Source organism: Podarcis tiliguerta (genome assembly GCF_965153285.1).
Source record: "Podarcis tiliguerta genome assembly, chromosome: 10".
In the NCBI taxonomy this organism is placed as follows: domain Eukaryota; kingdom Metazoa; phylum Chordata; class Lepidosauria; order Squamata; family Lacertidae; genus Podarcis; species Podarcis tiliguerta.
The window spans coordinates 16,560,993-16,585,994 of record NC_139543.1 but is presented as its reverse complement, the minus strand read 5'-3'; the positions used below and the strand labels follow the sequence as shown (position 1 = coordinate 16,585,994).

Genomic DNA, 25,002 nt, shown 5'->3' with positions numbered 1-25,002 from the left:
AAAGGGAGAAGATATTTGACTATAAGCTTCTCAAGGCAGGGACATTAGCATGTCCTGTGAAGTGCCATGTGCATTTCTATATGGCACTTGTTGATAATAATATACAGTCTACAACAATCTTCATTATTTCCCCATTAGACCTTTCCTCTCTCTCTCCCTCTCTCTCTCACGCACACACGCACGCACACACACACACACACACTTAAGATATGAAATATTGTCCAACACATACCACATATATGAATAGGGGGATACAAATTTATTCCCCCTAATATTTGAACTATGGTTTGTATTATATTGGGGAAATTGTTCTTGCTGGGATACCCCAAACCACAACTAGATTGCTTCTTACTTGCGTTCATTACATTTCACACATTAGATGAAGAGTTAAAAGCACACCTACCTTAAAAAGTCTTAAAATATTAGCCACCATAATGGACACTGAACTTGCAGCTGCACCTATAACCCCTGTTATCTTGTCCGGCTTTGTGAAAATAGGTGGGTCTCCATTAGCACACTTCACGTCGGACCCGTCTTTCTCTATCAAGGCTTGCACAAATGTTAAAGACTGCTCCAAAGCGTAGGTGTCCCTGGAGCAAGTGTCTAGTATCCGGACACCTAAAGTGACATTGGCAAGGAGGTCAGGGTCCTTGTTGATCTGATCGATTGCATATAGCATTGCCTCGAGCCGGTGGATCCCCTTTTCCTTCTTGAGCTCCCCACAAGGTACTCCTCTTTCCCCCTTTGCATGGACAGGGAAAAGTCCCCCCAAGATGATATCTCCATCGAGTCGGATGGAGTGGGCATATTCCTGGCCATGAGTTCCTCGCATCATCGGGAGCATCCAACAGAATTTGGCTGCGAGTAGGAAGAAACAGTGGCCGGAGACTAGATGCTTGTCCTCGTATACCATTTTTCCGGAAGGTGTTGTTGCAATCCAAGACCCAGGTTCTTCTCTGGCTAGAGGTGAAGGTGGACGATTTGAAACTGCCCCTTCTGAAGGCTACCATCAGTGCCCAATGAATCAGAAGATAGGACCATGCAGTAGGTAGAAAAGGAGGACAGTAGGGTGGTAGTTGCTTCTCAACAAAAGTCCTCAAGAAGCCTTTCACAAAAGGAATCCATTGGGGTGAACTTTTCCATGTGTTACCTTTGCTTGTGGAGTATTTTCAGCGATGGCAGACTGTCATTAGGGTAAAAGCATCCGATGCTGGGAGGAGATCAGCTGTTCACATCCTTGGATGATGTCCTGAGATGGAGACACTCCTGAAATATCAGGAAAAAATATAGAAAACTGCTTAGTTCAGCTATCTTAATTTTGCTATTACACTATTATCATTTTCTGGAACAGAGTTTATTGCTGAGGTTTTACCCTTCGTTTCCTCTGGAGATATTAACTGGTTGCTCTTTGTCAATATACTCACATTCCATTACTTGGAAACATTAGTTTCAGGGGGCAACCGAAGGGGTGACTCAAACATCTCCTCTGCGGGAAGAATTTCAAGCGCAGATGCACTTTTAGCTCACGTGTCTCAGAGGGGAATGAAGGGACATCTGCCACTTCAGATACTACCCAGTATTGTGGAAAGATGCACAACTCATCCACAAGTCTCTTTTTGGCACAAGTCTATGATGTCCGACACTACAATTCTATGATTCCATGATTACCCCTGAGAGAGCAAGGCAGCGATTACATTAGCAGAGCTGAAGCGACAGCAAAAGCTCAGTCCAACAAGGTCTGAACCGACAGTTCCATTGCATTCTATTCTTTGCATTCTGTTCCTTTGGGTTGCAGGTATATAAGCTTTGAAACATAGCGCTCATGCTGTTGAGATAATGCACATCCTTTATGTTTGCAAAACTGCATCAGCATAAGGGAATTTCTGCCCAATCATGTTCCTAAGGAAAGGACTGTATAATCTTATTGCTATTCCGCCGCATTGTTCTATACAGTGGTGCCTCGCAAGACGAAATTAATTCGTTCCACGAGTCTCTTCGTCTAGCGTTTTTTTCGCCTTGCGAAGCAACCCCATTAGCGGATTAGCGGATTAGTGCTATTCGCGGTTTAGCGGCTATTAGCGGCTATTAAAGGCTTAAGGGATTAGCGGATTAGCTGCTAAAAGGCTATTAGCGGTTTAGCGGCTTAGAAAAAGGGGGTGGGGAGTGAAAAAAAATCTCAAGACTCGCAAGACATTTTCGTCTTGCAAAGCAAGCCCATAGGGAAATTCGTCCTGCGAAGCGCATTGAAAAACGGAAAACCCTTTCGTCTAGCGGGTTTTCCGTCTTGCGAGGCATTCGTCTTGCAGGGCACCACTGTACTTTCATTCTTCTGCCTACATCTGTTTTTTGTGAGGCAAAAAAAATGGCAAACATATCTATTTCCCAAAGCTTTCCCTGACCGCTGACACCAGTGGAATGATGATTACTGACTACTGTAACTGAATTCATAGTGAATTGTTTTTATTGTATATTTAATTGGGGGAGGTGTTGAAATGGTTTTGTATTAAGTTTTTGTTTTTTACTGCACACTCCCTTAGTATTATTTTAATGAGAAGTGATATATTGTCAGTGATGTGATATTTATTATTAGTGTGGATTACAGAGCCTGTGTCCCATAATAGTTAAGAGTATAGGATGAGGACCTGGAAGACCAAAGTTCAAACTTCCACCCAGTCATAGAACTCACTGGGAGGCCTTGGGCTAGTCACTCAATCTCAGCCTGACCTTCCTCACAGGGTTGCTGTGAGGATAAAGTAGGAATGAGGAGAATTATGTACAGTGGTACCTCAGGTTACATACGCTTCAGGTTACATACACTTCAGGTTACACACTCCGCTAACCCAGAAATAGTGCTTCAGGTTAAGAGCTTTGCTTCAGGATAAGAACAGAAATTGGGCTCCTGTGGTGTGGCAGCAGCAGGAGGCCCCATTAGCTAAAGTAGTGCTTCAGGTTAAGAACAGTTTCAGGTTAAGAACGGACCTCCAGAACCTGAGGTACCACTGTATTCCACCTTGAGCTCCCTGGAGGAAAGATGGGAGGTATAAATGTAATAAATAAAGAAATGAAAATTACCCCCCCAAAAAGAAGAAATTAATTTCACCAGCGCTGCTCCACTGACCCAAGCTGTTTCACTTTCCTGCTGGAAAATTTGTAGAAACGGCGTAACTCCAGGACTTTCAACACTGCCATAAAAACAGTACTTGATCCTGTCCGTTTCTTGTCCTGCATGGCAGATTAGAGGATCAAGCGCCATAAAAGCTAAATCTTCCATCAGGTTTCGGTTTTATGTTCACAGCTGAAAACTAAAAGCTACTTTGGGGTGGCTGTAAAGAATTAACTGTATATCATATGAAATTGTGTTTGTAGTATAAGTGGATTGGACAAATTCGTGGAGGATAAGGCTTTCAACAGCCACCAGCTTATTTGTTCCATCTCCCCTGTCAGAGGCATTAAGCCTCCAGAGGCCATTTGCTGCCATATGTCAGGCCCACCTGACATATATGCTGGCCACTTTGAGAACATGATGCCGGACTGGCTGAACCACTGGCTTGATGCGGCAGACTCATCTTTATGTCTACCTCAAGGATTTGGGAAGCGGACTCACTGTGTAAAGAAACCATATCGAAACCACTGCAATATTACGGCTTCCCATGTGGACGGAAATGCAACATGGTTGAAGGAAAATGGAAGCCATCTTGTATGGAGCATCTCCACCCCCATCATCCAGCCTGGACACGGAGGTCCAGTGCCAAGGGCCTTCTGGCAGTTCCCTCACTGCGAGAAGTGAGGTTACAGGGAACCAGGCAGAGGGCCTTCTTGGTAATGGCGCCTGCCCTGTGGAACACCCTCCCAGAAGATGTCAAGGCAATAAACAACTATTTTACTTTTAAAAGACAACTGAAGGCGGCCCTGTTTAGGGAAGTTTTTAATGTCTGATGCTGTATTGTTTTTAATATTCAGTTGGAAGCCGCCCAGGGTGGCTGGAGAAACCCATAAATTATTAATAAATAAATTATTATTATTATTATTATTATTATTATTATTATTATTATTATTATTATTATTATTGATATGGCTACTAATTATGTTACCTCTATAGGTGATCTATAGTTCTTTGAGAAATGTCACTCTCCTCACTTTACAGATAGAGAACTTAAGGTTGTGTTCTTCCACTGCCTTAATAAGACTGAGGTTTGACCAAACTGCAGGAGGCAGTGGAAGACAGGAGGGCCTGGCGTGCTCTGGTCCATGGGGTCATGAAGAGTCGGACACAACTAAATGATTAAACAACAACAACTGTTTCCTGTGGGCAAGCAGCACAGACATATGAAGAAATCATGCTATCTCATACCCTCCAACAACAACAGCTTCTTTACTATTTGTACCCGGCCCATCTGACTGGGTTGCCCCAGCCACTCTGGGCAGCTTCCAATATATAAAAAAACATAATAAAACATTAAACATAAAAAGCTTCCCTATACAGAGCTGTCTTCAGACGGCTCAGGGGTTGGATAACTCCATGCCCTCCAATATTTCTCCGATGAAAATAGGGACGTCCTAAGGAAAGGCAGGATATTCTGGAATCAAATCAGAAACTGGAAAGGCTTCTGTAAATCTGGGACTGTCTCTGGAAAATAGGGAACTTTCCCACATCACTTCTCATGTTCTAGCACAGCCCTGTCCAAAGTCCGTTTCAGGGGCCTAATCTAGCCTGCCAGTCAGTTGGCCCCTGTGCTATATTCCTAAAAAAAGGTCAACAACTTTAGTCAGCCCTCATGCATTTTTATTATTATTATTCAATCTTTATTATTTTTTTATATATACATTTATACAACACTCTGTTTTTGTTGGTAACAAAAAAGAAAATGATGGCAACTGAAGCAAAGATACTTTGTATACCTCACAATACACATGACGCTACAATTTAAGAAAAAAGAATAAAGAAGAAGAAAAAGTACTTGAGGTTTTAAAAAAGACTTCCACATTCTCATTGTATGTTATCTGTTAAATAAACTTTTACCTCATAGTTACTTCTTTCTTCTATTTTTTATCAAATTTCTATGTAAATTGTCAATTACCTTTATATACTACAAGGCTCAGTCTAGGTCTGCCAGGAGATTACCCTTTACACCATGGTTCTTCAAATATTCTTTAAATATTCTCCATTCCTTGTGGACTTTTTGTTTTGTTTGGCCTCTAACTCTTCCCGTCACCTTTGACAGCTGCAAGTATTCTACCATGAATGTTTGCCAGTCTGCTATATCAGGTGTTTCAGTATTTTCCCAATTTCTTGCTACTAAAATTTTAGTGGCCCTCATGTGTGTTCACTTCATCAAATATCAAATCTGGCCCTCTTTGAAAAAAGCTTGGGCACCCCTGTTATAGCATTGCTGCAGTGGCGTGATAAGGCGCTGTGTGGAAGCAACTGCAAGGCCTCAACTAAGGAAGGTGAATAAACTGGACAATACAATGTTCTGGGATTTTAAAATTGGCCAGAACTTTATTGATTCCAGGTGTAGGTAGGATTCGGCTTAACCGTTCTTAACCTGAAACTGTTCTTAACCTGAGGTACCACTTTAGCTAATGGGGCCTCCCGCTGCCACCACTGCGCAATTTCTGTTCTCATCCTGAAGTAAAGTTCTTAACCTGTGGTACTATTTCTGGGTTAGCGGAGTCTGTAACCTGAAGCATCTGTAACCCGAGGTACCACTGTATATTCTTCCCAGCCTCCTGATGGAGAACTTAGGCATGACAGGATCAAGCCCAGAATTAATAGGTTATCCGCAGCATGCAAAGTTAGCAACATGCAAAGTTAGCTAACTGTCCAGGGACTGGGGCCTCCTAAAATAGGCCACAACCACCGCCCACCGCAAGATTGGGTAAGCAGTCCTTTTTGCACTTCTTAGGAATTTAAGAACGACACCCAAATTTCAGAGCCAAAACTCAGTTGATAGCCAAACCCAGCAATGTAAACCTAAAGTATGAACCAAGCAACCAAAATGTGATTTGACTCCTTACGAAAACAATGTGATTCCATGCCCCTGCCCCACAGTTTAACCACCCACATGACCTTTTTCCCAGGTTACCACCTCTCAGTGAATCCTGTTTGGGTTTTGAATATTCCACCAGTTAAAACTTAATAGGGCACAGACTTAACAGGAGAAGTATAAACGGAAGAGCGTTTCAAAGCCTGTGAAAATGAGTCAGGCTGAAATCTCCTGTGTTCACGGTAAAAATATCTCACTGTGATACCAAAATAAAGACTTGAAAATGAAACAGAGAGAAGCAGTGTGAACGAGAGAGTGTACCTATTAGAAATATCAGGGATCAGGGCTGTGTGAAGCACAAGGCTTTTTTTATTTTTATTTTATTTTATTTTTAAGGATAGCACCATTCTCCCTCCTATTATTTGGCTTAGGTTAAGCCTCTGTTGAGTCCAAGATTTACAGGACACCAGATACCATCAAACTGGCCTTCTTGGCACATCTCAAGGTATAAATCTGTACAGATTCTGTTCTATTCAGGTTCCTCGAGACAAGTGACTAGGACACTCTCTGCTCTTAGTTCCATATAAGTAAGTCTAAAGTAGCTTCAGTGGCTTAAATATATATCCATCTAGATTTATAGCTGTGTAACTCAGAAAGCAGAATTTGGCCCCGCTGATTATGAGTCACCCTTAACCTCAAAACACTGGACATCAGCTTTACATTTATTGGATAGTGTCTCCAGGTAGAAAACACTCCTATAAAAACAGTATCTACAGTTAACAGTAATTCCCGGGTATTAGATTATTGCATATGCTGAGTCATTGGTTCCCATTATAAACAGGGGATATGCCTGCTTCAGAATTTTAACGCAGCTATTGAAGAATGGCAAAAGTAGATCTTTCTATACACATCATTTAATGCACCTCATATTTAAATGTCAAAATCTGAAATTAAAGATGCAAGAGTATAGATGATGATGGCGATGCATGTTTTGGGGTGATACACAAGATCATGCTCCACCCCCCAAAAAAAGTGGCATAAAATCACGCAAGATCACAATGCCCAAAATGGCTGCCATGCTCTCACGAGAAAAAAATGGGATGTCCTGGTTTTTCTGGGACTGTTGACAGGTATGCAACAAGCAGCAAAATATGATGTGCAAATGAAAGCTCTCGTATTATTTTTTCACTGAATGAACTTAGAAGTGACTGGAAAGAGGAACTTGGAGGAAGCAGGTTATTTTTCTAGCAGGCTGAAAGCAAGACTCCTGTGACTTTGTGATCGCCCCTATTCCTTCAAGCACCCCCATTTTCTGTATGAATGTTAGGAACCAGGTGTATTGTATCTGCATGAGGAATGTAAAAACCAACAATATATTTGAAGGACCTCCTACACCCCTATGAATATTAGAGCCAGGCCTTAATATCAGCCTCAGAGGCCCTTCTTTGTAGGTCCTTCATCATGATCAACGAGACTGGTAGGCATTTTACACAAAACCATCTCAGTGATGACCCCATACTTACATACCCGTCAACAGTCCCAGAAAAACCAGGACATCTTTTTTTTTCCTCACAAGACCATGGCAGCCATTTTGGACATCATGATCTCATACGATTTTGGGCATTGTAATCTCGCACAATTTCACACCGCTTTTGGGGGGGCATGATCTTGTACATCACCCCAAAACGTGCATTTTGGGGCCAAAAGCACTTTGGGGTCAATTGTGGAGTGAAATTGAGGAAGAACACGTGTCCAAAATGACCACCGTGCTCTCATGAGGAAAAAACTGGAAGATGGTGTCACGGAGAATTGAGTCTCGGTTTCTGCCTTCAACATGGCGGAGGGTATGTTAACTTGTGAAACTCCCCTCTGAGGATATGCACATTCAGCCCCTCCCTTACCGACGTTTAGATGAGCCTTGAAAACCATTTTGCCTTGCTCTGCTTTTCGTTAAAAGGCGCTGTGCCGGTTCCTTTATTGTTTATACTGTTGTCCTCTCAGTTTTAAATGGTTTCAAATTGTTTTATTGGACTTGCTGTGCTGGGCTATGGAGTGGTTTTAGATTGCTGCCTTCGGGCACAGAGCAAACCCCAACTGGGCTATGGCGGCACCACCGCTGCTTCCACAGCATCATCACTCACGCCAAGCCATGAAAAACAGGCTGCTCTGCTACTCCAGCTCCAGAGCTGGAAATGCAAGCAGGCCTCTATCCCACAAACACCACAACTTGCAGCTCACTGGGCCAGTTTAGGATGCTCCACCTCTGCAACACCCCATATTGGGGCTTTGAGCTGCTTCCACCAGTGAGGATACTACCAATGGGAGCATCTATCCATCCGTATTTTCAGCAGGTAGAGTGGCGATCTCTGCAGGACCAGAGCCTGAACAGCAACAGAGCCCAGCACATGTGAACAGAGGGAGCTGGAGAACGAGCCTCTGCTTCTTGCAAATACCCTCCAACATGTGGTATGGTGGATCAGGGTTCTTGACTGCATAATCTTAATGAGTTTATTATTAATCTATATTCAAAGCTGTACATGCATGCTGCTGGGGGAGGGCTTTGGTCTTGAAAGACAGCACAGCACACACACACACACACCTGTTGCTGCTTTGCTACAACTGATTCTTTGCAACATTACCTTGATTGAATAGCTCCATAGGCTCCACATTTTTCTGAAAGATTACTCAGAAGTAAAAGGCCTCGGCCCAGTATACCTGAAGGAACATCTCCACCCCCATCGTTCTATCCAGACACTGAGGTCCACTGCCGAGGGCCTTCTGGCAGTTCCGTCACTGCGAGAAGCTAAGTTACAGAGAACCAGGCAGAGGGCCTTCTCGGTAGTGGCACACCCTGTGGAACACCCTCCCACCAGATGTCAAAGAGAACAACTACCACCAGACTTTTAGAAGACTTGTAGAAGGCAGCCCTGTTTAGGGAAGCTTTTAATGTTTGATGCATTACTGTATTTTAATACTTTGGTGGAAGCTGCCCAGACTTGCTTTGTGGTGCAGTGGTTAAGAGCGGTAGTCTCATAATCTGGTGAACCGGGTTCGATTCCCCGCTCCTCCACATGCAGCTGCTGGGTGACCTTGGGCTAGCCACACTTCTCTGAAGTCTCTCAGCCTCACTCACCTCACAGAGTGTTTGTTGTGGGGGAGGAAGGGAAAGGAGAATGTTAGCCGCTTTGAGACTCCTTCAGGTAGTGATAAAGCGGGGTATCAAATCCAAACTCCTCTTCTTCTTCTTCTCCTCTGCATTCAGTTTTATTTATTATTTCTCTATTCCACCTTTACATGGCTCTCCTCCTCCCCATATTTTTCCTCACAACAACCACCACCCTGCCAGGTAGATTAGGCTGAGAGATTTGTGACTGGCCCAAGGCAACCTTGTGAGCTTGGTGGCCGAGTGAGGATTTGAACTGTGGTCTACCAGGGCCTCCTAGTCTGGCACTCTGTAACTACACTGGGGAAGTATAATAAGCTAATCTCCAGCAGCTATTTCAGGGATTCCATAATATGACATTGTTGTCATACAGCCAGGATGGCCATGTGATCAAAGCTTTTACTTATTTAATGACATAAGGGAGCTAAGAGTAATTCAGAGGAATGTGATTTTCATTGCACTTGACTGTGACGTATTCCCAGAAACAATGCGTTGTAAGCAATTCATTTTCTGTTCTCCATACAGGTTTTCACCACCAGCAACAATGAATCACATGTCCCGTCTTCAACAGCAAGCAGTGATCTAACTCTTTGATGTATGAGCATCAAAATGTGTATGTAGTACTTTATTCTGCTTGTGGGACTTCTTTATGCTTCCACACGCTATAAACGTAGGGACATTTATAGCGTGTGGAAGCATAAAGAAATCCCACAAGCAGAATAAAGTACTACATACACGTTTGATGCTTGTGTATCAAAGGGTTAGATCACTCTCCGCTGCCTAAAACAAGGGGACATCTGATTCATTGCTGTTAATGGCTAAAACCTGTCTGGGAAATAGAAAATGAATTGCTTATAATGCAGTATTTTTAGACTATGTCACTGTCCAATGCAATGAAAATTACATTGCACTGAATTACTTTTAGGCTCTTTATGTCATTGAATAAGTAAAAGCTTTCATTATACTCCCTGGCTTATTCAAACCACATCACTTTTGCTCTATTGATTAATATTAAATATTACAGTAATACAAATGCAGTCGTCTGAACTCCTGCAGCTAACAGCGAAATAATTTCATAAACATTTGTTTTCATTGTTATCAATGCACTTTAGACAAATGAAAAAATATTGACCTGCTGTGCTATAAATCCAGACAGCCTCCTTTCATAGTCAGAATTCTTATTCAAAATAAAACCTCACTCCTGTAGCTATAAATCTGAATTAATCTAACTGTATTCCCAAGTTATCAGAGTTGTGTGGGTTGGTTTTTTTATGTATAGTTTCAGCCAGTGTCCACATGTTAAATAAATACAGGAAACATGCCTAGATTTGCATGCCACTTACTAAATGTGCATGATCAGGTGGAAGAATACCTTGAGTCTACATAGTGGATCTAAATTACATTGTGTTGAATAAGCACTCAGATGCACTAATGCATTTATCTTCAGCTGGTATGTTGTGACCTACAGGCAGGAAGTGTCACCTAGGCCAAATTCACACTATATCTTTAAAGCTCTATGATACTCCTTTAAAAAGTCATGGTTCCTCCCAAAGAATTCTGGGAACTGTAGCTTGTTAAGGGTGCTGAGAGCTCAGGGAACTCCAAGAATTAATAGCTCTCCAAGAGGAAGCGGACTCTTCTGACAGCTCAACAGACTACAGCTCCCAGAATCCCTTGGGGGAAGAAGCTATGACTGTTTAAAGTGGTATCACAGTGCTTAAATTATATGGTGCAAACAATGCCCTGGAGTGTGTTGAACCACTGGCAGACAAGCATTTTAAGTTTGTTTCAGAAAGGAGAAACAAAAGAGGAAGACTATATAAGTGGGAAAAGAAAAAACTCACAAAGAGATGTCCTGATCCAATAGAACAGAGGAGCTTCTCCTACATAAGCAAGCTTCTGTATTAGGAACCACAAGCATAAACCAGATGCACATTCCGATGCACATGGGATCATACATATAGCTGTGCTGTTTGCCTTGGTGCATGGCATTGCTTTCAACGAGATGTGGATTCAAATGCACAGAACCACTCTGGAGAAATCTACTCATGTGTAAATGCCTTTTTAGTAGTAGCAATGGACAACCAGCCTAGGATATTTTTGCAGTTTGAGTGAAAGGTGGGCCTTTCCCCCAAACAGATTACAGACTGTTGCTCTAATGCTAGAAAAGCCATTGCTCTGTATATGAATAAAGGAAGAAACTAAATGGTGTTCTGCTGGAAGGTAAGAATGGGTGGCTTCTGCAAATCTTGTTCTCACTGGTTACTGTGGACTGCAGTCCTCATTGCAGTCCAACGTGTACAAGTTGTGCTTGGTGTCAGTTGGACTTAGGCGTGATGCGCAGGAATGGCCTCATCTTCCCATACGTGGCCAGAGTTAAGTTCATGCTCAGCATGCGATTCCATGTTGACAACAGAAAGAGTAGGGAGAAAGAAGAGGCTAATGGGACTAGTCATTATTCTTATTACAAGCTCATTACTTCTTACAGAAGTCGCCAGTGTCAGCTGTAGTGTACTTTATATTAATGAACTCTAAATAATGCATCGCAATGCTAGTTCCGTGCAAAGTACCGGGTTCATTTTGGTAAGAAGACTGCAGGGAGTTTTGTTTATAGCGACTGCACTCCGATGAATACAAATAGGGAGCGTTTGGCCCTTGCACAACTTGAGAAAACTCTGCACTCCCATATGAGGGCTGTTAAAGAGGATTTGTTTGCTCATGCCTGTATTACTTGATCCCCCTAGGATGCTGCAAATCAAGTCTCTCCTTTGCTGGAGGTCTTTAAGGACAGGATGGGCAGCCATCTCTCAAGGATGCTGCAGTTGCAGATCCTGCGCTGAGCAGAGGTTGAACCAATGACATCCGAGGTCCCTTCCAATTTGACAATTCTATTATTTATTAAAATTGTATAATGCCTGATCTACAGGGCAGATCACAGTGTAAAAATACAGGGTAAAAAACCCCCCAAAAAACGATATTAAAAAACCACAACAAACCATTAGCACCCGCTTCCCAAAAACACATTTAAAAAGCCATAGACTATTTAACCATCCAAGGATCTGGTGATGGAGAAATGTTTTCACCTGGCACCTAAAGATATGCAATGAAGGCCCCAGGTGAGCCTCCCTGGGGAAAACATTCCACAAACAGGGAACCCCAGCAGAAAAGTTCTCAAGTTCTCAAAACGCTCATATACCCTCCAAAATTTCTGCGATGAAAATAGGACGTTCTATGCCATCATTGTCATCATCATTTTATTATCTATATCCACCCATCTGACTGGGTTGCCCAAGCCACTCCAGTATATATAAAAACATAATAAAACATTTTAAAACTTCGCCTATACAGGGCTGCCCTCGGATGTTGTATAGTTACTTCTCACCTTTGCTGGGGGAGGGCACATAACTCTATGCCCTCCAACATTTCTCCAATGAAAATAGGGGCGTCCTAAGGAAAAGCGGGACATTCCAGGATCAAATCAGAAACCAGGACGGCTTCTGTAAATCTGGGGCTGTTCCTGGAAAATAGGGGCACTTGGTCAATCAAATACTGCCATAGACGTTATACCACTGTTATAATTTCGTAAATATTTCTCATATTTATCCCATTTTTGTACGAATACTTGTTTTGTGTTGCCTCTCAAGCTGTTCGTCAGGTGCGCCATTACATATTCCTGTAATTTATTTTGCCAGTCCATTATGGTTGGCGCATTTTCCCCTTTCCAGTTCATTGCTAACAATGTTTGAGCTGCAGCCGTGGCATATAGAAAAAATTCTCTCAAATTTTTCAGAATATCGTTGCCGAGAATGCTTAGCAGAAAAGCCTCAGGCCGTCTTGGGGTCAGGGCCATCTTACCTATAGGTTCTAGGGATGCGGGGCACCCAGGCGCCGGACTCTCAGGGGCGCCAGGCCGAGAGTCCAGGGCTTGAGAGTTGAGTCTGGGGAAGGGCCCACCAGTCGGTTGGAGCACCACGGCGGACTCTTCTCTGCGCCGTGAGTTCGGGGGTGACCAAGCCTGTGAGACACTGAGGCGCTCCACCCTCCTGTGCGCCTGGGACTGGGCAACCTAGGGGGGTGTGGATATGCTTAAGTGCCGCATATGCTTAAGACAGCCCTGTATGAGGTTGTGGCACTCATCTCGCCTTCAGGCCGAGGGAGCCAGCGTTTCTCCACAGACAGCTTCTGGGTCATGTGGTCAGCATGACTAAACCGCTTCTGGTGCAACAGAACACCATGACAGAAACCAGAGTGCATGAAAATGCTGTTTACCTTCCTGCCACAGCGGTACCTATTTATCTACTTGCACTGGTGTGCTTTCGAACTGCTAGGTTGGCAGGAGCTAGGACAGAGCAATGGGAGCTCACTCCGTCATGGGGATTCAAACCACCAACCTTCTGATCAGCAAGCCCAAGAGGCTCAGTGGTTTAGACCACAGCGCCACCCGCTCTCATGGAGACGGCACATGAAGAAGGGCCTCAGAGGATGATCACAGCGTCTGGGTCAGTTCATATGAGGAGAGGCGGTCCTTGAAGTATTATGGTCCTGAGCCATTTAAGGTTTTATAGGTGAAAAACAGCTCTTTGAATTGGGCCAGGAAACCAATTGGCAGCCTGTGGAGTTGGGTCAGGATCGATGTAATATGCTCAAACCACCTTGCCCCAGCGAGCAACCTGGCTGCCAAATTCTGCACCAGCTGAAGTTTCTGAACTGTCTTCAGAGGCAGCCCCATGTATAATGCTTAAGCAACCAAACCCACCTTATCCAACTCCAAACAGATATGATTTCATATCTTTATTCTGTAAGGTATCTGGCACACTACCGATGCTAAATGAAAGTAAGGTGGAGACAAGAGTTACAAACCACTTCACACACATTATTTTTGATTCTGTTTCAAAGCAAGATCAAGCCTGTTTGGGCAAAACAGTTCAGTGATCCATTTTGTTTCTATACAGAATACTGAAACTGGTCATGTTCTGACAGCTGATCTCTACTGGTTAAAAAAAAATAGAATATTGGGGCATTAAAACACCACCACCACCATTGTGTTGTCATTTTAAATGAGATGCATAGAAGAGGACATGAAATGTAAATGGTTTGTTTTAAGAACGCCATTGCCCAACACGTTCTTATTTTGCTATCTCTCAGGAAAAGAGATAATGGCTTAAATGAGGAAAACATATGTAAAAATACAACAAAATCTCAATGTATCAAATGATGCAAGGAGACACAAGATTTGTCCCAGCTTGCGAGACACTGTGTGTGTGTGTGTGTGTGTGTGTGTGTGTAAAGAAACCACGTGGGGAATACTAATAGTATTCAGAATAATTCAAATTACAATTGTCCAGATGAACTGAGACTTAATTCTTAAGTCACACTGATCTTCCTATAGAAAGAGCTACAGAAAGCCCGCTAGAAATTGGGCTGATTGCATAGCTGAAACATGAAAAATGTGAATAAACACACTTTGAGGTTTTGATTATAATGTGGTGATACAGGATTTTTTCCCCTAAAGATCTTGTTATAGTTTATGTAAACTGCTTAGCAATCTCAATTAAGCAGTATATAATTTTTATTAATTAATAAACAAGTACAGCCAAGCATGGTGTGCTGGAATAAGCAAATCCTGAAAGACCGGTTTAGTGGTGACCAAAAATTTTTTTAATGTTCTGGGTGATTCAAGTATAATTCCATTGCAGTTTAAAATCTTTATAGATACAGAATTGGAAGAAAAAACCTGCAATGTCTCTGTGTATTGGAGGCACAATTTTTAAAATACAAACTCTTTCCATTCCCCCTCCAGGCACATCCTGTCAACACATCAATACAGGTAGCTGAACACACTTTAGTTCAGAGAATCTAGTGCACAATTGACGCTGCAGAAAGTACTTCTCAAAGCAACACAGACAACTTTTCTGCAACAGTCGCAACAGAAAGCCTTGGTGTCCAAAGGGGTACTGTAATGCACCACAGAAATGCGAGCCGATGTGACTAACTTAGGCTGAAGGACAAATACGCCAGTCAATCATGGACACTTAGACAACAAATCTACCCAAGCTCCTTAAATTAGTCCCCAAATACTGCTTGCTTCTGGGAGAGTATCATGGCAGTGGTAGCAGTGTTATCTGAGAGGATTCCAGTAACGCTACTCAGCCTGGATTTGCCATCTAAATATACACAGCAAGTGGGAATGGTTGATTCCCCTTCTCCAAGCTCTGCAAAGAGAGAGATGTGAATTATTCACCCTAACTACATAGTTCACCAATATTTTACCAGCTCTGTTGCTAAAAACTTGGTGAATGCCAAAAGACATGTTATATGGGTGTCTCGATACGTGTGAGAACTCCATATTTGATCAAAGCAATGCCACTAACCACAACATAAGAACATATTGTTGCATGCCACCTCAATCTCCAAGCATTGCAAGATACCAGGGGCTCCAGGAGTGCTTACCCAGAGTCCGTGCTCTCTTTTGGGGAAAGAGCACAGTAGGAACTGTGGCATCTTTATGATGTATAAAGATATATACACTTATACAACCTGACCCTACGATGGGTTCACAGCACTGACACTCCAAGAGGGTCTTGCTTCTCCTATAGCTGCAGCCCTGGATTTGACCAGACCTCAGCTTCCAGCTCACACGGCTTCTGTTGCTGCTCCCCCCTTTCCATGCTAAGCTCTTGGCTTTATCTGTAGGGAGAAGCCCCACTCACTGGGTGTCTCGTGCAGAGTTCCTTTGATCTTTGGTTGTCCTAATGGTGCATTACCCCAGGCTAAATCACAGGAGCTTTTAACACATGCTGATTCCAGGGGGTTAGAGAGGTGTCTAGCACACAACTTAATACACATGGGTCGAGCAATTTCCTGGTGTTAACTCCCCAAGCATTTATTAAATTCTAACACTTGCTCAATCCGGAAATCATAGTGGTCTGCCACCCACAAACATAACAAGAGCTCTGCTAGATCAGGCTAAAAGCCAGACTTATCCAGCATGTTGTTCTCCCAGTGGCCAACCAGGTGCATTTGGAAAACATGCAAGAAGGAGATGAGTGCAACAGAGGATGAGGAGAGGATGCTTAACCTTTTCCACATATCTAAATTCCTTGTCTAAATTGCTACCTGAGTGCTTTTATCCTGGCAGAGGGGGAAACAGAAGTATCCCTTTTCCCTCCCTGTGGTACTGCCAACAACTCTTGAAGTGGGAAGGGGATTTTGATTAGGTAAATCATGGTACAGGGGAAAGGGTTGCTTTTGGGAGCAATGAGACACCCAATGTCATGAAAAGCTGTTCGGGGGGGGGGGGGGTCTAAGAAAGCTGTTCTGGACAAATGGTGGCAACAGGTTTTTGTGGACAGCAGTGGGTGTTGCCGAACGCTGCTGCTAAGAGGCTGGAAAACTGTCAGCAGAAAGTGTGGGACACCTTCAGCAGTGAATGAAGCAAACATTGCATCTCTTGGCTACATTAAGAATTTTGGCTGTTGCTACACCTAAGGAAAGTTATTCCCTGTGATCTAATGCCTGAAGTCAGCCAGGGTGTGTATTGCAGGTACAGTTAACTTACTATTACCAATCTCTCCATCTCCTTTCTTCGCACTGTGCTTATAATATCACCCGCCTTATCATTATTTTTTTCTGAATTACAGATCTCCAGACATTGCAGCCTTTCTTCCTGGGGAACATATTCCAGCCCCTTCTCAATTGTTTTGGGTGTCATTTACTGCCCTGTTTGAGGTGCCACATGGAAAAAGTATCCAGAGTTGTGTTCAGAAGACACCTGTTTATTTCAGTGGCTCAGCTCTAAGCCTAACCAAGTCTGAGAATTCAACTGCCAGCTAATACAGTTTCATACCTCCGCACACACAACAATAAAAGGCAAATGATAAGTTGTTGGCAAGATCCAGTCCTGGGACTAGCAGAAGGCGGGTCCCTTTATCTCACAACTTATCATTACAGGACCAGGTCTTTCTCGAAACCATCCTTCTTTATCAAGGCACATAACGATTTGCAAGGCCAAACTCTCCCTCGCTCAGCAAACTCCTTACAACTTTTCCCCAAAATGAGTAAAGATTAGGAGAAGCTTCCTAATGGCAAGAGTTATGTGATAGCAGGAAAGACTGACTTGGGAGGTGGTGGGCTCTGTTTTGCTGCAGATAATGAAGGAGAGATGTTAGACAGCGATAGCTCAGGGTTTCAGTAGTTGTACCCTGTATTTTAGATCCAGCACTAGACTGGGAGCAAGACTAAATAGATGTGCTTCTTCCAAGTTCATGGTCCTAATCAAAAACCTGGCGCCATGCTGACAGCTGAGAGTGTGATCTGGGAAGCCCCCAATTCACGTATCAGCTGCCATCCATTTAGTGGGTGACTGACTGGAGGCAAATCACTGTCTCTAAGCCCCCGCTGACAATGCATTGAGAATTTAACTATCCTACATAATTCTTGTAAGGAATGCTAAAAGCTGTGTAAATGCTAACAGCCACTCTTACCCATTATTCTACCAGCATCAGTTCTAGAACATGTTTTCCATTGGGGGGGGGGACTCTTAAAATGCATCTACAGTATTTCAAATAAGCCTATTCCAACACTATCTGGGAAAATCAGCTCCTCACTGAACACAGCTGCATTCTCTTTTTAAAATATTCTACACTGATCCTCCGCCCCTCTGGTTTTTGTTAAATTAAAGACAGCCACATTCTTATGCCAGGAAAGGGGAGAAATCTTCCCAACGAGTTGAGAAACTGGGGTACAGAGAGAGAGAGAGCTACAATGCTCCTCTCTGTGCTTCACTGATCCTTCAACTGCAGCATCTTCCCATCCCCGGTCTCCTTTGTGAAATGCAAGCAGCCTTTCCAAATCAGCCTGGAGGAGGCATTGCTCTGGCCAACAGATTGCTGCAGCTCCAGTTTATCGGAAGTTCCTGTTCTGCATCAGTGACCCAAAATACTCCGATCGGAAGAGTGGAGAACAAACGTGAGAAACAGAGGAGGAGTTTCCTCGCGCTGGCCGTCATAAATGCATTTGTCGGAGAGACGTGAAAGAGGGGGAATGGAACAGGGCACATACCTAATCTCAGGAGGCTGGGCCTCCTTACACCAAACGCACTGGAGATGCTGGAGATCTGTTCGTCCAAAAGTGAACATTAATGCCCTAATGCTGCCAAGGTCACTGTCTGATCAGGAACTGCCTGTCTGGCTGCCAATTTCACCCAGCAAAAGCTGCCAAAGAGCAGCTTTCACTGGCTCTGCCAACTCTCCATACATTTGGCTGAATCAAACATTGCCAGCCATTGTATTCCAGTTCCCCTTCCTCTCACCTCTCAGAGTCAGTTTCATCCCAAACAATCGGCCGCACTTTCATTCCCAGCACTTATACTCATCTTCCATTCATATTTGCAGTGCAATCTAACTGTAGCCGTTCGTTGCAGGGGATCAATGTAAGTTCCCCTGACATCTATGGGGTGTGCTTCCAAGCAAACAGCTTTAAGACTGGGAGGCCCAGAAGTTCAATCAGCAAGCAGGATTTCACCACTTTGTTCCATTAAAAAAATCCCACAAAAACCTGCTGCTATCTGGATAGTAAATGCACTCAGGCGGGTGCCCTCTGTTGACGGCTGAGTTCTGTTTGGGTTTTTTTACTTGTCCCCATACAATTTCCTTCTGCACCTAAGGAATTTCAACCCTAATTGGAAGACTGCCAAGAGGAGGTGGAGTATTTGGCCGCCAAAGGGTGAGCAGCAACCCTTCCGCTATCTCTCATTGCAGTCCAGTCTTTTGTAGATTTTGAAATGTTAGAATGAAATGGCTTCATTCGTTCTCTTAAAAAAGCAGGTTCACAAGGCATGTAGCGTTCGAGTCTCCCCAAATGTCCTGTGTGTGCATATGTGCTCAGATGCAACTGCCACAGCCCTGTCTCCTTAAAAAGAAAGGAAGAACTGCAATTGCTTCCCTCTGCATAGAAATCCCTCTGTGGAAATGTAGCATCCTTTTTTAGTGAGGAATTTCAACCCCCAAGCTTGCTTGTAATGGCAAATGTCAGTGTGCCGGCTTGGCCTTACTGCTCTCCTAAATCCATAATTGCTCTTGATAGTTTGAAATGGTTATTGGGGGCATGTGTTTTCAGTGTGATCCATTTACCTACTTGTCTTTAAAATACCTGCCTTAAAATAATAAAAAAGGACAGATTAGACATCTCCAAAAGGGATGAGATTCCATTAGCAGACATCTCATATTCTTTTCTATAAATAGCTTTTTTCTTTCTTTCTTTTTTGGAGAGACATCAAGAGAGCTTCCTCTCCCCCCCCCCCTCCTCTGAAATACAAGTCTGGGGAATCAATTGGTGAGGGCTCCCAGGGGCTCCTATCATGTCCTGCACAATCTGACAGCTAGGATACCCCCCCCCTCCGCCAGCTTACAATTTACACGAAGAGGCACACGGGTCAATCCTGAGCGATTTTACCAGCTTGAACAAGCCTCAAGGGACCTCTCCCTCCCCCCTCTCTCCACAGTAGGGTGGGCTTGCTGATCTCCAAGAGCCTTAAAAGCTCCACTTCCTTCCTCCGGGCGGCGGTGAGGTGGGGGGTGGGGTGGAGGTTGAAGGAGGAAGTGGATCAAGCTGCTTAAATTTAAATCCTGAGATCAGAGGAAGAAATCGCGCCGGGAGGACTTTCGCCAAGCTCCGCTTTGCATAGCTTTCAAAGGAAAGTTCGGGGCAGCCCCCAAGTGCTCCCGCGCCCCCTAGGAATGGTTCATAAACTCCGGATTAAACCCAAGGGAACAGGCGCGTTTAAAAAAGCAAATAAAAAAAAAAGTCTTCAGGACTGAAAGCCATATGCAATTTTTAAAAAATCAGCAGATGGTGGTGAGGAGCCATAAATAAGAAGGGGGTCGAAACTGGGGTGTAAGCTCTGTGTGTGTGTGTGTGTGTGTGTGTGTGTTTGGATTTCATCCCTGCACCAGGCACAAGACTCCTGTTTGATCACTGCCAATTCCGTTCCCAGCTCCCCATCAGGTGTCTTTCCAGATCCGAAAGCTCCACCAAGTGCTACAGAAACAAACCCCGGCAGCTCCTCTGGCGAGCAAGTCGGATTTCTCTCAACACCCCCCACCCCCAAAAACACACACAACTTGCATTCACGCATCACTCTTCTTCCTGCCCCTCCTGGATTGCACCCCCCCCTCCCATTTCCCTTGATATCATTCCTCTCATCCCCCCCCCTCCCACATACACACTGCATTCAGCCTAATAAATAATAATAGTAATAGTAATAATAAAGCTACCTCGATTCCCCCAATCGCTCGGCAAGACTTGCAGCTCCATCGCGCGGGGAGCGGCGGGGGTCAGTGGTGGAATTAATAGACGGCGGCGGCGGCGGCGCCCGGGTAGGGAGAGAGGATTAGGTAATTTCAGCCCACCAGCCTCTCTCTCTCCAAGCGACTCCCCGCCCCCTCGGCCCGCTCCCCGCCCCCCGCGGGAGATCCGGCGATCCCGGCAGGGCTGCAAAGCGCCGGGGCAGCGGTGCCAGCCTCCTCCATCGCCGCGCCCTCGAACTTCTCGGGAAGGAGCCGGAGGGAGACTCCGGGGCTTCCGGGGCGCCTCGGCCCCGGGTGGCTTTTGGCCGAGGGATCAAAGCAGCCGGGGATCCAGTCCCCTGGCTCCCAACTCCGGGTCAACTTGATGCATGCGCTCCCGTCGCGAAGTTGCAGGCGGGGTAGGGTGCGGGGTCCCGGCTCGCTCACTCACCCGGGCTGGAGAGGAGCCCTCGGGGCGCCTTCTTGCGGCTCCATTTGCGCGCACGTTGCCTGGCTTTTCCGAGGAGGGGGAAGCAAAAGCAAGCGAGCGAGCGAGGAGCTGCACTTGTAGCTGTTCTTGGTGCTGAAAGAAAGGAGGAGGCAGCGATTCCCGAGCCTCTTACATGTGAATCACAAAATACTCCCACTGGCAGCAGCTATTGGTCTGTCTCTCAACTCCCCTCCTAATCCACCTCTTATCAGACGTTCAGCCTGGCCACGGGCGAAAGGAAAAGAGGTGGCGGCGGGGAGATAGTCGGGGAAGCTCCGTCGCTCTCACAACACCCCCACCTCCCCCACCGCAGCCCAGCCCAACCCCGGCCAATTCTGCTCCCCGCCTCTTCTCTCTCCCTCGCACACACACACACACACTCGGGGGTAGTTTTCGAGCGCCCAAACCGAAGTCACTCCTGAAATGCCGCAGCCTTCCCAACACAACGAAAAACTCCCAGAGCCGGTTGCATCGGCGAATCCTTCATCTTTCTTCCGCGCTCTCTCCGCCCCCAATTTATTTATTTTTTTAATGTGGATCGGAAAGATCACAGCAGGATCTAGTCTCCCCCCCCGCCCCCTTTCCCCTGCAAAGCTTTCCTGCGCACACGCTTTCTCTCTCCCGACCCCCCCTGCTCCCCCCCCCCTTAATCTGGCACCACAAACGCTCAGGACAAGAACTGTTTCCACCAGGTTTTATTGGAAAGGAAGAGCCAGTTTAGGGCTCGGTTGCAGAGGTGGGGGCTAATCAGGAATGTGTGGGTATGAACTGCGGCTTCTCTCTTGAATGAAGGCGAGTCAGTCAAGGGAAGCGGGGCGGGAGGAGCAAGCGAGCCTCCCTTTCCCCCAGTTGCGTGTCTATGTGTGAGCGCGCGTGAGAGTGCACTCATTAAGCGACGCGCGTCGCTAACGCTCCAGGCGTCACTCCGCGCCCAGGTCTTAAGCAGCCCCTTCTAGAACTCGCTCGGGGTCCTTCCGACGGGGGAAGCCCGACGGCGGACGCAGGCTGCCCGTCAAACTTTGCAAGGCCTCCTCTTCGCTGCCTGGAGTTGCCTCCGGCTGGCTGTCCAAGCCCAACCGTCCGAGGAAGGGGCGCTCGTCTCCCAACGCCGCGCGTCGGAGCCTTCTGCTCCGATGGCGCCCCCTCTCGTCAGAGGACAGCCGCCGGGTCGCCTCTTCCTCCTAAATCGGATGTTTCCCTCTCTGGTCTCTCCGGAAAGCGGCCCCGGAGGGAATCCGCCGCCGCGTCCGTTTCCCATGGTTCCCGATGCGCTGCGCTTCCCTCGCCCCCTTCTGGGTGCATTGCTGCCTTGGTGAACAGGTTCCATCTGCAGGCATCTGCTTGCAACTGCAGGCTCGCCCAGGTTGCCCGGGCAGGATTTTTTTTCCCCCCACCACTCTCTCGCTTCGGGTGACAGGATGAGTCACCGACGACGTCGCCCTGTCGCAACTAGAGCGGCGACGCAAGCGGGAGGGAGCGAGAGAAGACGGAGAGGGCGAAGGAGGCGCCCTGCGTTGGAGACTGGAGAGGAAAGGGAAAGGACGCGGCAGGTGCGGCGAGGTAGGAAGGAGCGTGGCCGGAGTCTGGACCGTCCAGGGTTACGGGGATCTCGCGGAACAGCTGGAGAGGGGAGTCCAGAAACTCGCAGCTTTTATTACGCGGGGCAGCGATCAATCGGTTGATTTTAAAGCTGTGGATTAAAAGCCCACCTCCCCTCACGCCGCTCAGTGATTATTTTCTGCACAAATGCTTGCCAAACCCACAAGTTTACAGCAGCCACCTTCAAAGAGGTATACTCGCACCTCCGCCCCGAATTCCTCTGGTAAGAAGCTATCTTCTGGGACTCATCCTCGAAAAACAGAGAAAGGTTCTCCCCACCACCCCGAAGAACTATTGTTTTATTTTTAGCTGCGCGTTTCTGCAGATTTGGGCTGCGTAGCCGCAAGATTCTTTTCCAGAATCACTGGAGACCGCGTTCTCGACACACGATCTACAATCAGCGTTTCCTGAAGTTGGGTCTCCAGCCGTTTTTGGGACTACAATTCCCATCATCCCTAGCCAGCAGGACCAGTAATCCGGGACGATGGGAATTGTGGTCCCAATCAGCTGGAGACCCAAGTTTGAAAAATACTGGTTTTTCCAAATCTACTGTATATACGATTTGCCCCTGAAAAGTGCTTCTTGTGAAACTGGTTTCCCTCTGAAGATGAAAACTTATCGCAGGTCGATTCGGCATTCCCCGCAGTGCGTTCATTTGAAAACTTGAAAACTCAGGACCAAACCTGAGTTCAAACTCACGTCAGACAAAAACCCACTCTTGACGCCCCCTTCCCCCGCTAAGTTATGTTCATGTTAGCAACCTAATTTAGAAGTGGGCAGGCAAAGAGAAGCCTTTTGCTGCTGCTATTGTTAAACAATTGGAGGGGTCAGTCAGCTGTTAAACAATACTTGCTGATCCCTCAGAAGTCTGTCAAGTGATCTATGCGCGCCTACTATAGTATACACAAATTTAATATGCTGTGGTCACTTCTACACCATACATGTAGAGCACAAGCCTTCACCCAAAGTATTCTGGAAGCAGTAGTTTACCTCTGATGGAACTACTGTTCCCAGCACTATGGTTCCCATGGTTTTTTTGTTTTTTGTTTTTTTGTTTTTGTTTTTTTGAGGAAGCCATGTGCTGTAAATGTGACCTTTGGCTGACAGCCAGCACAGCAAATGAGATAGCAAGAAATGAGGGGTGCTACTCAGTGGCGTAGCGTGGGGGGTGTAGGGGGGGCCGGCCGCACCGGGCGCAACATCTGGGGGGGGGTGCGCTCGCACTCGCAGCTCTCTGCCCCTACCTGGCTCACTCTCTCTCACTGCAGTGCTGGCTGTGCGAATCCGATCCGAGCCGCCGGGTCGCCGCCCACTGTGGAGGGGGGCGGTGCCAGGCGTGCGGTGCGGTGTGGAGAGAGAGCGAGGGACTATCTGGGGGAGGGACAGTGCAGCGGGGGGGGCGCAAATTACTTGCCTTGCCCCAGGTTAGGGGGCGCAAATTACTTGCCTTGCCCCGGGTGTTGACAACCCACGCTATGCCACTGGTGCTACTACCCCTTGGTGTCATGCACTCTCTGCATACACACACTGCATTTATTCAAGTGCCAACTTAAATAAATTAGGGGAAGCAGGTAAGCTCCACCCACATAATCAATCGCATGGTGCAGCACACAGACACCATCAATGGCAATGTCCATCAACTTAAGGAGGTGGCCCCCTTAAATATTTTATTGGGGGGAGCAAAGGGACCTCAGCCCCTAGGAGCCGACTCCTATGACTGCATAGCTGTATTTAGCATAAACTCATAGCATGGCCTTGGGTATTTAAGACAGTAAAACGCTTGATTACCAGTTTGGGTGGCCATAGATTTGTTGGGAAATGGGGCTCTTACGTTATACAGTGGTACCTCGGGTTACAGACGCTTCAGGTTACAGACTCCGCTAACCCAGAAATAGTACCTTGGGTTAAGAACTTTGCTTCAGGATGAGAACAGAAATCATGCTCCGGCAGCAGCGGGAGGCCCCATTAGCTAAAGTGGTACCTCAGGTTAAGAACAGTTTCAGGTTAAGAACGGACCTCCAGAACTAATTAAGTTCTTAACCAGAGGTACCACTGTAATGTTAAAGAAAGGGTTAGCATTTAACTGCTAACATGAATAAGCCCTCTACCACACATGCAAGGGCCATGGCACCCTGGGGGTAAATGCCCTCAAAATCTGGGATTCTGGATGGAAGTCTTCCCCATTCATGTCTAGTTCTCCCATCAGTTACCTTGTTAATCTTGCACAGCCATGGCCTGCTCTATGCAGGCAGAGGTGCAGTAGCAGCCTTCAATGGGTCCCTCAAGCCCACCATTCTTATTACAGCCCATTTTATAACAATCATGAGATCATTTACAAGAGCACACTGCACATTCCAAAAGTGTAATCTGCATCTAGCTTGACGATGATGCCCTAATTAAGCACCTTTCCCATAAAGCAGTTTTACAGGCCGAGATGTGCTTCACTCAATTCTGAAATGGAATTAGAGGCAACATGGG

The 25,002-nt window shown here is 45.9% G+C and overlaps 1 protein-coding gene across 4 annotated transcripts in view; it reads right to left on the bottom strand.

Annotated features, from left to right (window-relative positions):
* GRM8 (glutamate metabotropic receptor 8) overlaps positions 1-21,410 on the bottom strand; it is a 556,320-nt gene extending 534,910 nt beyond the window's left edge. For 2 of the 4 annotated variants that reach the window (XM_083399543.1, XM_083399541.1), the window contains exons 1-2: positions 20,887-21,410; positions 404-1,266 (exon numbers count right to left, since the gene is read on the bottom strand). In XM_083399543.1, coding sequence (XP_083255669.1) covers positions 404-913 — 510 coding nt within the window. In that variant the 5' untranslated portion in view covers positions 914-1,266; positions 20,887-21,410. Of the gene's footprint in view, positions 1-403; positions 1,267-20,423; positions 20,576-20,886 lie in introns of those variants that run through there. The other 2 variants (XM_083399542.1, XM_083399544.1) reach the window with 2 other exon arrangements.
* Between the last annotated feature and the right edge of the window lie 3,592 nt (positions 21,411-25,002).